The 16,503-nt window shown below is 43.7% G+C and overlaps 2 protein-coding genes across 2 annotated transcripts; one reads left to right on the forward strand and one right to left on the reverse strand.

Moving 5' to 3' along the window:
- Positions 1-31: 31 nt before the first annotated feature.
- On the reverse strand, positions 32-2,119 carry nkx1.2lb (NK1 transcription factor related 2-like,b; the record flags this gene model as incomplete). Its single annotated transcript, XM_019887907.1, has 1 exon — positions 32-2,119. A coding segment is annotated over one exon (753 nt), but the record flags the coding sequence as incomplete, so codon positions are not given.
- Positions 2,120-10,573: 8,454 nt separating this feature from the next.
- On the forward strand, positions 10,574-14,101 carry LOC109526565 (cryptochrome-1-like). Its single transcript, XM_019887906.1, has 4 exons — positions 10,574-10,732; positions 11,191-11,393; positions 11,766-11,900; positions 12,742-14,101. Exons 1-4 carry the CDS (start codon positions 10,581-10,583, stop codon positions 12,837-12,839), a joined length of 588 nt encoding a protein of 195 aa, XP_019743465.1. The 5' UTR covers positions 10,574-10,580; the 3' UTR covers positions 12,840-14,101.
- The last annotated feature ends 2,402 nt before the right edge of the window (positions 14,102-16,503 follow it).

Raw genomic sequence — 16,503 nt, forward strand, 5'->3', positions numbered from 1 at the left:
TGACCAGCTTTTGCTATTAGTCACAGTTTATTATCAAAGACGTAACCATATGAGCTGCGTATCAGTTTGCCTGTGGCACCTTGGTCAAAATGGCCAAACAAAAGCACTGCTGAAGCTACACAGGATTTATAATAGATCTGGTCATTCCTAGAGTGATTTATCACATCCAGTTTCCGTACAGTTTTATAAGCTGGGTTTCCATTACAGTTTTTCACAAAATAAAAGTGATACTTGTACAATTTTGAGAAAATTACAATTGCTACGTGAAGGTATTTCCAATGAAGAGTAACATCACATCTCATGAGATCTTGTAATTCTTGTAAAATCTCATGAAATGTTTTCACGAGACTCATGACATGGTGTAAAACCGTCGAGTGATAAACGTGTGGGGCCTGTGCAATCTACACGGGAAATTTTATTAACTCAGTGGGTATGGGGACCCCCAGGGAGCACAGTGTCTCCTTCCACGGTGACCCCCACATCGGGGCATGGCTGGGCGCACTTCCCTCGCCGATGTGCGCCGCAACAGATACAGGCTGTCAAGGCTTGGGATGACTGTGGTGTGGGGAGGCAGCGCTCTCCTGCCCAGACCTTGCTGCTTCACCCGTGGCTTAGGGCAGCGCTCGCTGTGCCCTCCACTTGGACGGGGCGACCTGTTCCCAGCCCGGCTGCCTCAGCTCCACCTGGGTCCGGACCAGTCCACTAACGGGTGTCAGGAGTCCACGGGGATGTGCCGTTCGATCTGCCCTTGTTAAGATGATCTGGATTGATGGGGTCACCCGGGAAACCCCCATTCCCTTTGGCCCCAGCAGTCCTCCGTCAATCCAACACTCATTGCTGTGGCTGTTGGAGGTGTTTCTGAACTGCATGTTATTGCTGGAGGGGCTGGAGTACTCCGTCCCACCCTATGAACGTGACCAGGTCATATGACTGGCGAAAATGCAAAAAATTGTTCATTACACTTTCGAGGTATACTTTTACATCGACATGTCTCAAAAATCACCTCATGAGATCATAAAAAACATTTTTGCAACTTTTTGTGGGGAATTTTCTGTTTCCATTACCAGTATGCTATTGCACAATTTGCATTTTGCACATTTCTAAGGGCAATGGAAACCCAGCTATGGACAGATCAGCTTGTCTTAGTTTAACAGCATTCAGAATATGGAGCTAAAGCATTATAACTATTTACACTTTTATATACCTGTAGAGATTAACATTCATTCAAAATGACCTGTAAAAATCAACCTTTGACATTATAACAATTGAAAACTCAAGCTGAGTTGAAGAAATTATATATTTATTCACATGTTGAAAGATGTCAATCTCTTGGCTCAGTGTGCACGTGTTTCCTGTATTTGTGTGTCTACAGGTGGGAGCTGTAGAAGGCAGGTGCAGCATAGCTCTGTGTCCCCAACATGAATGGGGATAGAACATGGCTGGTAGTGAGGAAAGGAAGCTGGACCAGGCTGCCCGCCGAAGGGTGATGATGGCCTGATGCATAGCCTGTGTGCATGGCGAGATGTCCACTGATTGGAGGTGATGGGCTGAGTGGACTCAGGTTCCCCAGAGCACCTCCTATTCCTCCCCCAGTGCCAGCTGCACTAGTGGGAGCAGAAGTGTCAGCGCCAGGGTTCTGTTTCTTCCACTTTGTCCGGCGGTTCTGGAACCAGATCTTGACCTGTGTTTCAGTGAGGGAGAGCGAAAGTGCCAGGTTGAGCCGCTCACACACAGATAGGTACCTTGTAGACTTGAACTTGTTCTCCAGTGCAACCAACTGCTCATAGGTGAATGCAGTACGAGCTCTGCGAGGTTTCCCTGACTTGGAGTCTGAGCCTGAACGTTTTCTCTTAGGCTTTCCTTGTGGGCCCTGGTTCCCATTGGGCTGTACATTGGTGATTTGGCCTGTTGGGCCTCTTCTGGGGCTCTTGGTCGGTTTGATTGGATCCTGGAGGCTTTGCTGGTCGACATCTCTGTCCCCACTAAAGAGCAGTGCTGAACTGCTCTCCTCACTGCAAGAGGATCCGTCCGGTGCCTCTGAATCTGGGGTACAATTTCTGTTGAGGTCATCCTCATCTGGACTTCTATACCCAAAGTTTTCTGAAACATATGACAATGAAGATTAGATACAATAGTTTGTATTATGAGATAATACTGCTTAACACAAATGTAGTATGCAGTAGGCAGTAAATGCCTATCTGTTGGATGTCAAAGAACACGAGTGTCCAATGAGGAGATTGCGGTCAACTGGTCGACTGTTACCAAGTTGCGAGATGCCGGAGCAGGAAAAAAAAAATGTTGTGTGTGTGTGTGTGTGTGTGTGTGTGTGTTATTATTATTAGAATACATTTTTTTATTATATATTTTCCTCAGGCCGCCGACCCTGTCATGTTCCACTCTTTTGTTTTGTTCTTGTTGTGTTTCAGCACCAGCTGGAGTGTGGGGCGTTACCCTTCAGCGGTACACCTGTGCCTGATCAAGGCAATCTAGTGGTGGCCTACTTAAGGACAGTGACTTCTTGTCCCCCTTGTCGGACTAATGCTCTTGTTCACTGCTTTTTCCCAAGTGCTTTGTTCCTAGATCTCTCATTCATGTTCGTAGTCGCTCATCATTGTCAATTCGGGTTTGTGAGTATTTGTTTCAGCTTAGTATTTGTCCTTGGTTTCGTCAAACAAAATGAGCTAACCTCATTTTATTTTATGTTTTTCTCGGTGATCATTCTCTCCTTGTAATTAGCAAGCGCTTTCTGTTCTCGTTCGTTTTTTTTGGCTTTTGTTTCGTTAGCACCTTTTGTTGACTACTTTGTCGGTCCCTCAATTTTCTGTAAATAAACTGGTGATGGGTCCATGAGGCCTCATGAAGCGTGTTGACACAATGACACACTGTGTTGATACTGTGTCGATACTGTGTCACTGACCACTGACACCTGCTGGACTTTCAAAAATCCCTGCAGGCAACCCACTTGACAGACTGAACTGACTGATGTGATGATGAAGTGTATACAACAGGGGTCCCCAACCGCCGGTCCGCGGACCGGTACCGGTCCGCAGGGCATTTGGTACCGGGCCGCACAGAAAGATCTTGCCTTATTTCCGTTTTATTTATTTCGGAATACGAAATATGTTTTATTTTGAAAAATTACCGGATTCCCTGTTACATCCGTCTATGTCACGCTTGACTCACGTCAAGGCACACTTCTCGGTCACGTGACCGATGACGCTCATAAACAAAACACTGAAGCCCGCAAATTGAGTAAAAAAGCTGCTTGGAGATCGCAAATGACGGCGGCCTTAAAAGTACGTTCGAAACAACTGGATCAAAGTTATGGCTGAATACTCTGAGATCGCCACAATAGCACTGTTGCTATTTCCGACATCCTACCTGTGTGAACGCTCCTTGTGTTTATTATTATATTTCGAAAACACCACAGTTTTCATGCAGCTCATACCATATTATTTTGTTGTATTAATCCGCCACACCTTAAATGCGGGTCCCTGAAAATATTGTCTGACTTAAACCGGTCCGTGGGGCAAAAAAGGTTGGGGACCCCTGGTATACAATATCATTCAAATCTATGCATTCATATTTTATTATTCAATATGTTTGAATAATGTGAAAATTATGTAAATGAGGATGCTTGGGGGCTTTGTCTTCACAAATTATTATTCAGAAAAATAAGTTGCTCCAGTGTTTTGAATTTCAATCTGTTGCGTTTCTTGCATGCTATTTCCCCTGCTGTAGAGAACACACGCTCGAATGGCACTGGTGATGCCGGCGTACAGAGAAACTGCTTTGCGAGGTGGGAGAGGTTTGGAAAAGTAGTGTGTTGGTCCTTCGATTATAACGATGAGTAACATGCCAGATGTAGTTGCAGAGGAAGGTTTTGTTGGTATGATATTTCTGTATGGCAAATTCGACATTTCACCTGGAATAAAATATGTGAATAGTAAACTAGGAGTTACCATGAAATTAATTTGAATTAGAATGGAATAAGACATGTCAAAGATCCGAGAGGCACTTGGTGAGACAAGGAGATTTGAATAAATACCTTATTCTCCAAAAGGAGATGAAAATGGCTGGCTGTACATGGCGGACAATTTGCGTAATAGTCCGCTGGCCTCTGCTGTGCGCGCGTGAGCGCGAGCACGTACTAACGGTGCTGACGCAACCCACGTCACATATCAAAGATGCTTTGAACTACGACGACAGCTAAGCTAGTCTAGCCAACACGATGCTCGAAGTCAGACGGACACGTTTTTCTGATAATCTGTGTGTTTTCCTTTTTGCCCAAATATATATTTTTTTTCGAGCGAGGGTGAGGTCTGGCTTGTTTCGGTCGGCGCCATCGCATCGCTCGTCACAATTCCTTATAAACACAGTTTGGCGGGCTTTTGCGGCATCGACGCAGCCCTGCGTCGATGCAGTTCATGTATTGGTCACGTGATCGTCTTGAAGCAGTACACGCGCCGACGCAGGGATTGCTCTGTGAGCTCGACGCGTGCGTTGATGCATCAGTGTTGCTGGACCCATCACTAAAATAAACCTCTTTTGTTATCGTCATTTGTCTGCGTTTGTGGGATCCACAGTCCATACAGTCTGCGGTCAGACCACTGTGTCAGACCCTGAGCTGAGTCGGCGGCCTGGAAATTTAGCTCACTGGTCAATGCTCTCCGCTCATAAACTGGAGACATAGTGGTGGTGTAGTTTCAATTCCCAAGTTGGGTGGATGCCGCAGGAGAAAAATGTCATTGGTTACATGTATGAGGCAACTATTAATTTTCACTGTTGCAGAGTGAGAAGTTATTAGTTGCTCTGAAATAAGTATTTCTTCTTCAATTTAATGACATCCATGCTTCATCAATCTTGACATTTGTGGCTGTCTTGGTTAAAACTGTTTATTACACTTCAATCTACATGGTTGTAGAATATCATGTGACAGGTTCACTTTTAAGACAGAAAGGACAAAACACTAAGAAATTCACCTCAGCATCTATATCATACAAGTCGTTGAAATTGCGATTATTCATTTTTATTGCAAAATTGTTGAAACTACAAGTCCTTCATCTTACCTTTTGAACAAAATAACCTGCATATGGACCTCAATAACTGTGTTACTATTCAATATAATCCATATAATTGAGATACAAGTCTTTCAATCACAAGTCATTCACTTGCTATCTGAGCCCAAGCAGAGCGGGACCTGGGTGTCGGGTCTGGCAGGCACCATAGTCAGCGGAGGCAATGAAAAGAAAAGCGGGGCTACCGAGATGGCCTCTAGCTAGGCTACGGTAAATGCTTACCACTTAAACTCCACTGCCGAGCCTTTTTATCTCTGATGTCCGATTCATAACTGATGTGGACTGTTTTCAGCGTTTTTTTTTTGGCCATTCATCAAAGGAGAAGAATTTGTGCTTGGTGGTTGCGCCTTCTCGGCAGCACACGTGTACCAGCACTGATTTTGATTGGGAGGAATGTCGGTGCCATTTGACTGTTGGTGCTGGACAGCACCGGGGCGCTTGTGTTTTTTGCACTTGTGCTTTTTGCGCCTGTAATGGGCAGCATTTTTCACAGCTCCGTTTTGTTCAGCAGAAATGTTGGTGCTGTTGGACAGTCTGCGGCTGGACAGATAGATGGCTTGTGGAGCCGACGATGAGAAGAAAGGAGCATCAGCGCAGAGCGTAAATGCGTATGTGGAACTGGGAGTCGCCGCTTGGAATTGAAGCGCATTTACATGGGACAGGAGATGTGAGCCAATCTCTTTTTTCGTCAATGGACTCCAGCTTCCTGTTTGCTTTCAAACTTAGCTTGTAACAGACGCGTGCACATTTTCAGCATGACATCTTTGATCCACTGGTGAAAGGACACTTTGATTCCATCCTCTTTCATCTATAACTGCTTCAAACAACAGTGTGTGCAGGAAAAGTGGTTAAGTTTGCATGACTGTCTGTGTCTTATCAAGTCAAGTCAAGTCAGCTTTTATTGTCGAATATGCTCTATTTGTAACATACAGCAAAGATGAAATTACTTTTCTCTCAACCAAAGTGCAACCATGTAGTGCATTGAACACACACAGCTAAAATTTACATAAAATTACATAAGGCATAAATATATAAATATGTTAAATAAAAATAAAATAAACAAATAGCAACAACAGACAACCACGGGCACTTGTGATCATGTGTTGTGTTGTATTATTTTGTTATTTTATGTTAACTGCGCGCCACTATCAAATGTTGATGGTGGCGCGGGTACCCGCAGCAGCTCCTCTCTCTCCTGTGTTTACACTGTGGTTGAAAGGAAAGAAATTTGATCTGTGCTGTATGTTGGACAAAGAGCATATTTGACAATAAAGTTGACTTGACTTGATAACACACAAAACGGCATTGCATCTCTGCTTTTCGCAGATGATGTGGTACCGTTGGCTCCTTAAAATAGGGCCCTCCAACTCTCACTGGAGCGTTTCACAGCCAAGAGTGAAGCGATTAGGATGAAAGTCAGCACTGAAATATCTGAAACAATGGTCCTCAGTCGGAAAAGGGTGGAGTGCCCCCTCCGGGTCGGAGAGGAGATCTTGCCCCAAGGAAAGAAGTTTAAGTATCTTGGGGTCCTGTTCACGAGTGAGGGAAGGAGGGAATGAGAGATCGACAGGTGGATAGGTGCAGTGTCTGCTGTGATAAGGACCTTGTATCAGTCTGTCGTGGCGAAGAAGGAACAGAGCCAAAAGGCGAAGCTCTCAATTTACCGGTCGATCTAGGTTCCAACCCTCACCGATGGTCACGAGCTATGGTTCGTGACCGAAAGAACGAGATCCCGGATACAAGCGGCCGAAATGAGTTTTCTCCGCATGGTCTCTGGGCTCTCCCTTAGAGATATGGTGAGAAGCTCAGTCATCCTTGAGGGGCTCAGAGTCGAGCCGCTTCTCCTCCACGTCGAGAGGAGCCAGATAAGGTCGCGCGGGCATCTGATTAGGATGCCTCCTGGACACCTCCCTGGTGAGGTGTTCCAGGCATGTCCCACCGGTAGGAGCCCCCGGGGATGACCCAGGACACGCTGGAGAGACTATCTCTCCCAGCTGGCATGGGAACATCTCGGGATTCCCCGGGAAGAGCTGGAAGAAGTGGCTGGGGAGAGGGAAGTCTGGGCTTCCCTGCTAAAGCTGCTGCGTGTGTGGCATTGAGTCATAGGATTTCTTGGAGTCAATCCAGACAGTGCAGAGGTTGGTGCTTCTGGTTTGACAGTCTTGGCGGTTGCCCTGTCAACCAGTACAGTAGTTCGTGTTTTGCCCTGGGGTTATTACCAATGCCTTTCTGTGCTCTGCTCATGTACGGATTCATCTGTCCACTTATTTTGGCTGCTCTGATGCCTGATAGGAGCTTCCATGTGGTGCTGAGGCAGTTTATAGGTCAGCAGATTGAAAGGGTTGCTGCCTTCTGGGGGTTTTTCATAATGAAGACTGTCTGAGATGGGGGTTAGCCCAAACAATTGGGGTTGCTTGGATATCTTCCACTGTTATGATGACTGTAAAACTGCCAGTCTTGCTTTTGTGTGACACGTCTTTCCCACATATACCCTTTCAGTTTTACATTCTCACAGCTTTGGGTGGATCTGTTTTGGTCTTGATACCTTGCCACTGAGAGTACACGTTAGCTGGGTTGTTGGAGGACTTTCTGTTTATTTTCCTGACCTGTAGTTCTCCAATGTAGCTCTTCACCCAAGTAGCCAAGGCTGTGAGTCTTTGCTAGGCAGTATCACTTGCCTCATTTTTGGACATCCTGCTATATTTCTGGGGCAGTTCTTCCATAAGCTTCACACCTTGGCTTTGCTTTATTTGGAGGCTAAGTTCTCTCTAGCCTTCTTTTCCATGGAAGTATGGAACTATTTTGAGTGAAGCAACCCCACAAAATTTTTGTTTCATGAGCAAATGTTGCAATGGCAAAAAAGCCGGGGGAGTTCCTGCTATTTTTAAATTATTATTTCAGTGTAAAGAAATTGTATTGAGTGACTTTAATTCATTTGACTATCTCAGTCTTTTGATAAAAGGTGATCCAAAGACTATTGTTGTTATCATTCATACTTTGTAGACCTCCAAGACAAAAAGCCACATTTATGGAGGAATTTGAAGAAATGTTGTCAGTAGTCTGTACAGACTATGGCTAGCTGGTCATAACTGGAGACTTTGATGCACTATTTGCTGTTGTCAACAAACTCACAAATCCCCTAATAATACAGCGCTAGGACTCTACTAAACAGTGAAAAAGTACAATCCATCAGGTCAAACATCATCACAAACCAGGTAAAATGATGCAACACTTAAAATCAGGAACAATTCAACTATTGTGACAGTATCGGATGCAGTCGATCAACAAAAACTATAATCAATTTGGTTCAGCATTTGAAATGATCACCTAGCTGTCTCGACCCAATACCATCTGACTTTTTCAAAATTATTGTGAAATCTGTCAAACAGTTCCAGCAAATTATCAGTTCCTCAGTTCATTCAGGTGCGCTTCTGAAACCCTTGAGAGTAGCCACCGCCAAGCCCCTTCTAAAAAATAGAACATTAGATGTTTCCTTGTTAGCAAATTATAGACCCATACCAAACCTTGCATTTTTGACCAAGATTCTTCAGAAAGTGTTTATTAGTCATCCATTCATCCATTCATTTTCTAACCCGCTTATCCTCACTAGGGTCGTGCGGCATGCTGCAGCCTATCCAAGGGGTAAACCCTGAACTGGTTGCCATCCAATCACAGTGCACACATCGACGAACAACAACTCAGACTCACACTCACATCTCAGGACAATGTAATTCCATTAACCTGACATGCATGTTTTTTGGAATGTGGGAGGACACCGGAGTACCCGAAGAAAACCAAATTATAGACCCCTTTCAAACCTTCCATTTTTAACCAAGATTCTTGAGAAAGTGTTTTTTAATAATCCATCCATTTTCTAATCTGCATATCCTCACAAGGGTTGCAGGCGTGCTCAAGCCTATCCCAGTTGTCTTTGGGCAGTGGGAAGGGTACACCCTGAACCCGTTGCCAGCCAGTCACAGCGCAGACTGGTAGATGAACAACCATTCGCGCTCATTATCAAAACCGAGGGACAATTTAGAGCATTCACTCAACCTACCATGCATGTTTTTGTGGAGTGGACGTGCTCACCAGTCGGCAACCGTCCCACTACACAAATAAAATAACATCACTTAATTACTCTTAAATGTGGTGGAGGTTAACTCCTGTTTAGTTGTGGTTGGCAATGAACAGAAACCCATGGAAAATAAGATGTTATATCTATGGCTATGCATATGCATAAATTTCAGTGATGTGGGTGAGTCAGCCAAGTACTCACTGGCCACTTTATTAGGTATACCTGTCCAAATGCTCGTTAACACTTTTTCTAATCAGCCAATCACATGGCGGCAACTCAGTGCATTTAGGCATGTAGACATGGTCAAGACAATCTCCTGCAGTTAAAACCGAGCATCAGTATGGGGAAGAAAGGTGATTTGAGTGGCTTTGAACGTGTCATGGTTGTTGGTGCCAGAAGGGCTGGTCTGAGTATTTCAGAAACTGCTGATCTACTGGGATTTTCACGCACAACCATCTCTAGGGTTTACAGAGAATGGTCCGAAAAAGAAAAAAATATCCAGTGAGCGGCAGTTCTGTGGGCGGAAATGCCTTGTTGATGCCAGAGGTCAGAGGAGAATGGCCAGACTGGTTCGAGCTGATAGAAAGGCAACAGTGACTCAAATAAGCACCCGTTCCAACCAAGGTAGGCAGAAGAGCATCTCTGAATGCACAGTACATCGAACTTTGAGGCAGATGGGCTACAGCAGCAGAAGACCATGCCAGGTGCCACTCCTTTCAGCTAAGAACAGGAAAGTGAGGCTACAATTTGCACAAGCTCATCGAAATTGGACAATAGAAGATTGGAAAAACATTGCCTGGTCTGATGAGTCTCGATTTCTGCTGCGACATTCGGATGGTAGGGTCAGAATTTGGCGTCAACAACATGAAAGCATGGATCCATCCTGCCTTGTATCAACGGTTCAGGCTGGTGGTGGTGGTGTAATGGTGTGGGGAATATTTTCTTGGCACTCTTTGGGCCCCTTGGTACCAATTGAGCATCGTTGCAACGCCACAGCCTACCTGAGTATTGTTGCTGACCATGTCCATCCCTTTATGACCACAATGTACCCAACTTCTGATGGCTACTTTAAGCAGGACAATGCGCCATGTCATAAAGCTGGAATCATCTCAGACTGGTTTCTTGAACATGACAATGAGTTCACTGTACTCAAATGGCCTCCACAGTCACCAGATCTCAATCCAATAGAGCATCTTTGGGATGTGGTGGAATGGGAGATTCGCATCATGGATGTGCAGCCGACAAATCTGCGCCAACTGTGTGATGCCATCATGTCAATATGGACCAAACTCTCTGAGGAATGCTTCCAGCACCTTGTTGAATCTATGCCACGAAGAATTGAGGAAGTTCTGAAGGCAAAAGGGGGTCCAACCCGTGACAAGCATGGTGCACCTAATAAAGTGGTAAAGTGGCCGGTGAGGGTATATATGTTTGAAGAGTTGCTGTTAGATGCGGACTGGAGTGTAAATGCTGGCAGTTGGATGTGGCTTTCTTGCAGTTCCTTTTTCCAGCAATTTTTCCACTGTTACTGTCCTGTAGGATTTGGGCGACGTGCAGACCCCAACGGTGACTACATTAGGTGTGTTGAGATTCTCTGAATTTACGGTTGTAAGTGTGTCTTTTCCATCACATGCGGACACACACTAACACGCACAGACTCACTCACACAAGGATGAGCGGTGCTCTGTATTGTTAGCTCACAAAAGAAAGCCATTTTTTTTCAAGATGCTGTTAAAATGCAGACAGTGTTCATATAAGAAAGCCATTTTTCCCAAGATGCTATTACTGTATAGTGCATTCAAGGCCATCTTCTTGTTTATGATGATACTAGTGCAGCGTGTACTACCGTAGACAAATTCCTTGTGTGTTCTACATACTTGGTCATTAAAGATTATTCTGATTCTGATTCTCTTGACAACCTACACACTGCTACATTCTAAACTTACCGGTCGTACCAGTACAGTTTTGCTGTCAGTGCAATTCCAAAATGACCATTCTGTCAGCTTAACCACATTTTTAAAAAATCTCCTATTTTAGGCGTTATTTGCCCATCCTGAGAGGCTTTCCAGCCAAATATATCTACGATCCATGGAATGCCCCAGAGGAACTACAGAAGGCTGCCAAGTGTGTCATCGGAGTGCACTACCCAAAGCCCATGGTGAACCATGCTGAGGCCAGCCGCGTCAACATAGAGCGGATGAAGCAAATTTATCAGCAACTTTCCTGCTACAGAGGACTATGTAAGAGCAACAGTCACACTTGCATGTCATGTTTGTGAAGAGCAACTCCATTACACTCAGCCCTAGTCATAGTATTCTACAATTACAGCCATACAGTGTGGAATGCGCTGATATACAATTTGATTTGCGTATCTCAAATCTGCATATACAAGTTTAATTGTAGGAGTGATGTTAGACTTTAAACTCTGTTATACGCTCTAGCTCACAATGAGGACAAGCACTTTAGAAAACGGATGGATGGATGACTGACTGTGTTGCGTATTTTCCAAACAAGTAGATTACCTATTGATTTTAGATGCGAATGTCCAGTGAACCTTGTTAAAATGTGCTGCACTTTGTGGTTAAAGTTGTGCTGCATTGCTGATCATTCAGGTCTGCTGGCAACAGTCCCACATAATCACAACAGCGGGGCAAATGATAATGTGGGAGGAGTCAACCCAGGAACTAGTCAAGGGCCAGAAGGCTCCTCAGAAGACGCATCAATCCAGAAGGGAACATCTCAAGCAGGTAGAGTGGTTGCACCGTTGACCGTGTCCCCGCTACATAATTTATGTACTAGACTCAAAATTAGCACTTTGTGTGTCATTAAAACTGAGAATCACAGATTTTTACATTTTTTTTCCGCGGAGAGGATCCAAAGGAGCTTCACGAGGCTGTACGGCAGACAAAAGGCAGAGAAGTCATGCTAATCACTCAGCTAACCTGTAAAGAGTGATATGTATTTGTGAGACACTGGAATTAAGCCCCTGTTTTCCGAGTTTGGTCATGTGGCATTCGCAAGCTCAGCCATGATTGGTCATTAACTGAGCCCTGAGAAACTGGGGTGTCATTTTCAGTCGACATCAAAGAGCAAAATGTCCGCCCTGACGTGTGTGAAAATGGCTGAACTTTGATGCTTAATTCAAATTCCACAAACACAGTATTAATCAGAATTCCGTGTTTAGACTTGTGGGGCTGCATAGAAAATATTGCATCGAACATTTTTCTGTTGATGTTTCCTCAGGTGTGACGTAAACTTGGCAAACCATCTTCTGAGTAATACTTAGGGCTAAAACTATTTCAAGCATACTTTCATTAATTACTTCACTTGATATAAAAATATTTCATTTGGTATTTTCTAAAATGACTTCACAGTTGCCCTTTTTTAAGTCGAAAGCAAAACAGTAACAACAAAAGCTTGAGGCAGGAGGAGTTCCAGTAGCATATATTGATTTTATCCACAATCATGCATTTATTTCTCTAAAAGGGCTTCATATCCTCTTGTGCTTTTGTAGCACACACCAAAAAAAGAGATAATATCACACAGATGTTCTTTGTTGCTCATGTGTAATGTGCTTATTCCCATCAGGTGCTTTGAATGCAGAGAAAGGGCGGTCAAGGCAGAAGCGACGGAGTGAAGAAAGCCAAGCCAAGAGCAACTCCAAATCCCTAAGGCCAAGCAAATAGTGTTGCAAAAGACAAAATACAAAGAATCCCTCAGTCAGCCTGAATGGCATCCTCCTCCATTGGGCCTTCAGCTCTTTCTAATTTACTGGAACTGAAACTGCCCATGGCGGAGTTCCAGTGGGGAGTCATGGATTCAGATCCCTGCGTTACTGACAATTTGAAAGAATACCTTTCAGACACAAGTACTCCAGCACAGTCAGTTATTAGCACGAACCAATCTCCTAATAAGACATTCTGGGAATTTTGCCTTCCCACAGACAAAGGTTGGTACTCTAGGGGCTATCAAGCCAACCTTTTGCAAAGCCAAAAGACAATGAAGCAGTGTTCATTCGCCTTACAGGACTATTGGTTTGTAAATGGTCAGCTACACATCTAAGTGAAAAGTTCTTGTCATGCCTTTAGTGTTAAACCCCAACGACTGTCAACATACCATGAGATATATTCAAAAACCAACTTCCATGAGTGAGGTAAAATATCAAACCATTTATAACCGATTGGTTTCACACACATTAAGCTAATAAGAGTTTAGTATAATACAAACCCAATTCCCATGACATTGGGGCATTATGCTAAACATGAATAAAAACAGAATACAATGATTAGCAAATCATCTTCAACCTATATTTAATTGAACACCACAAAGACATTATATTTAATGTTCAAACTGATACACTTTATTTTTAGCAAACAATCATTAACTTGGATTCTTTTTGGCTGCAACACATTCTGCAAAAGCTGCGACAGGGTCATCTTTACCACTGTATTGCATCATCTTTTAACAACATTCAGTAAACATTTGGGAACTGAGGACACTCATCGTTGAAGCTTTCTAGGTGAATTTCTTTCCCATTCTTGCTTGATGTAATGATGAATAAGACATTGCTTGGATGGCAGACTATTAAGTTACTCCAAAACCTGTATGTACCTTTTATCATTACTGATGCCGTCACGGATGTAAGTTGCCTATGCATTGACACCTGTGTTTTGTCGTGTATTCACTCAACTACACGTTGAACATGTTTTGCAAATCATTGTATTGCGTTTTTATTTATGTTGAAAACAGCGTCCCAACTTAATTGAAATTGGGTTTGTGCAACAACCCTGAACAAGAGTAATTCAGACAGTGTCTTTTAGGAGATTTTTCTTTGTATTGCTGTTGAACTGTACGGAATTCCTTCATCTTATTTACACAAGCAAATTGAGTCTGTCCCAAGATATTTTTTTTCGATTCGGTATCTGATTGAAAATGACAGTATCAAATCTATATATATATATATATATATAAAGCATCACTACTATTGAAAATAGTAGTGATGCCATTTATTTGCTGTGTAAAATTTGGCGTTGTTTTTGACGAGTAATGTTAGGTCTTGTTTACAGGTCTCAGTTCAGCATGGGAAGCCGACCTGAACGTTTATTTCAATATTGCTGAGCATTCGCCTCAAATTAATATTATTCACCTCACAATGTACTGATCAGCTTCTGTCATGAAGAGCTAAGCCAAACACTCAATGTGTGCGCCTTAAACTGATGTTATCTGTTAGTTTATTTAGTATATTTTATTATTATTCATAATAATAATAATAATCATCATACATTTTATTTTTAAGCACCTTTCAAAACACTCAAGGACACTTTACAATCAAAAACAAGAACAATAAAACCACAGATTAAATTATGAATAATAAAAGAGGAGATTAATTTAAACTGAGTATGCGATTTTAAATAGGTGGGTTTTGAGATGGGATTTGAATGTGGGAAGAGAATCATTATTTCGGTTGTTGGGTGGTAGTGAGTTTCAGAGTTTGGGGGCAGAGCGGCTGAAAGCTATGCACTCCATCGTGCTGAGACGGGCAGAGGGGAGACAGAGGTGGAGGGAGGATGAGGACCTGAGGGAAGGAGAGGGAAAGGAAATTTGAAGATCAGACAGATGGGGGGTGGCAAGGTTATGGATGGCTTTCAATGTATAGAGATGTATTTTAAGTTGATTCTAAGTTTGACAGGGAGCCAGTGGAGCTGTCGGAGGATGGGGTTGATGTGATGAAAAGAGGGGGTTCCAGTGATGATCTGGGCTGACCAGTTGAAGTTTATGGAGGTATTTGTGATGGACACTGAAAAGAAGTGAATTGCAAAGATCAATACGGGAGGTGACGAGACTGTGGACAAAGATAGCAATGGTGTGAGGGGTGAGAGAGGGACGGAGATGATTGATATTTCGTAGGTGGAAATATGCGGACCAGGTTATGTTATTTATGTGGGAGTGGAAAGATAGTGAGCTATTGAGGATGACACCCAGGGTCTTGACCTGAAGGGAGGGGGACACAGTAGAGCTATCAATAGTAAGGGAGAAACAGTTGGCTTTGTGTAGGGTGGATTTGGTACCTACAAGGAGGAGTTCTGTTCTATCACTGTTAAGTTTGAGGAAGTTATGGGTAAACCAAGATTTAATTTCTGAGAGGCAGTGTGAGAGGGAGGAGGGTGGGAGGGAGGCATCGAGTTTGCTGGAGAGGTAGAGCTCGGTGTCATCTGCGAAGCAGTGAAAGTGTATACCAAATTTATGGAAAATATTGCTAAGGGGGAGAAGGTTGATAATGAATAGGAAGGGTCCCAGGACAGATCCCTGGGGCACACCAGAAGAGACGGGGGAGGACTGTGAAGTGAAGGAGTTGAGTTGGATGAACTGAGAGCGGCGAGTGAGATAGGAGAGAAACCAGTGTAAGGGGGTGTGAGTGATGCCTATGATAGAGAGTCTATTAAGGCGGATGGGGTGAGAAATGGTGTCAAAAGCTGCAGTCAGGTCGAGGACGATGAGGATGGACATTAAACCGGCGTCCGATGCCATGGGAAGGTCGTTTGTGATTTTTATGAGGGCTGTTTCTGTATTGTGGCGGGGACGAAAACCAGACTGGAATTGTTCGTAGAAATTGTTATGAGTGAGGTGGGAGTGAAGTTGAGAGGCAACAATTTTTTCAAGAAGTTTGGAGATGAAAAGAAGGTGAGAAATTGGGCATGGGTTAATGAAATCATTGGGATCTGAACCAGGTTTTTTTCAGGATTAGGGTGACAGCTGCAGTTTTGAAGGGGACAGGAACAATTCCAGTGGACAGTGAGGAATGACTAATGGCTGAAATTAAGGGAAGCAGAGAGGGTAAGCAGGATTTGACCAGGACTGTGGGGAGTGGATCTCACTGACAGGAAGAGGTCTTGGATTTGATAATGAAGTCTGAGATTATTGATGGATGGGGGAGTTCAAAAGAGGATAGCAGTTTACAAGGGGTGGGGAAGTCAGAGGAGGGGATGAGTACAAAGGAGCCCAGGAGCTGCTGGATTTTGTTGCCTTTTTCACTGAAAAATAGAAGCAGAGCGTTGCAGGTGTCAAAGGAATAAAAGTGTGTGTGTGTGTGTGTGGGGGGGGGGGGGGGAATGGTTTTTTAGAGAAAAGAGAGTCCTAGTATTTCCAGTATTGAAGCAGATGAGTCTAGAGTAGTATTGTGATTTAGCTTGAGAGATGGAGTCTTTGTAATGGGAAAGTTGAGCTGTGTAGATGTCCTTGTGAACAGTAAGACCAGTCTTTCAAGCTGCCGAGTTTTGGATTTAATGGAACGGAGATGAGGGGTGAACCAGGGGGCAGACCGAGTAAAAAAGACAGAGCGAGACTTGACAG

Source organism: Hippocampus comes, unplaced genomic scaffold (genome assembly GCF_001891065.2).
Source record: "Hippocampus comes isolate QL1 unplaced genomic scaffold, H_comes_QL1_v1.1 scaffold309, whole genome shotgun sequence".
Lineage (NCBI taxonomy): Eukaryota > Metazoa > Chordata > Actinopteri > Syngnathiformes > Syngnathidae > Hippocampus > Hippocampus comes.

Bases quoted from the DNA above. Each gene is read 5' to 3' on its own strand.
- LOC109526565 (XM_019887906.1), top strand. From the start codon at position 10,581: ATGTTTGAAGAGTTGCTGTTAGATGCGGACTGGAGTGTAAATGCTGGC. The intron at 11,394-11,765 runs GTAAGAGCAACA...CTGATCATTCAG, and splicing joins TTCCTGCTACAGAGGACTAT to GTCTGCTGGCAACAGTCCCA. The intron at 11,901-12,741 runs GTAGAGTGGTTG...TATTCCCATCAG, and splicing joins GAAGGGAACATCTCAAGCAG to GTGCTTTGAATGCAGAGAAA.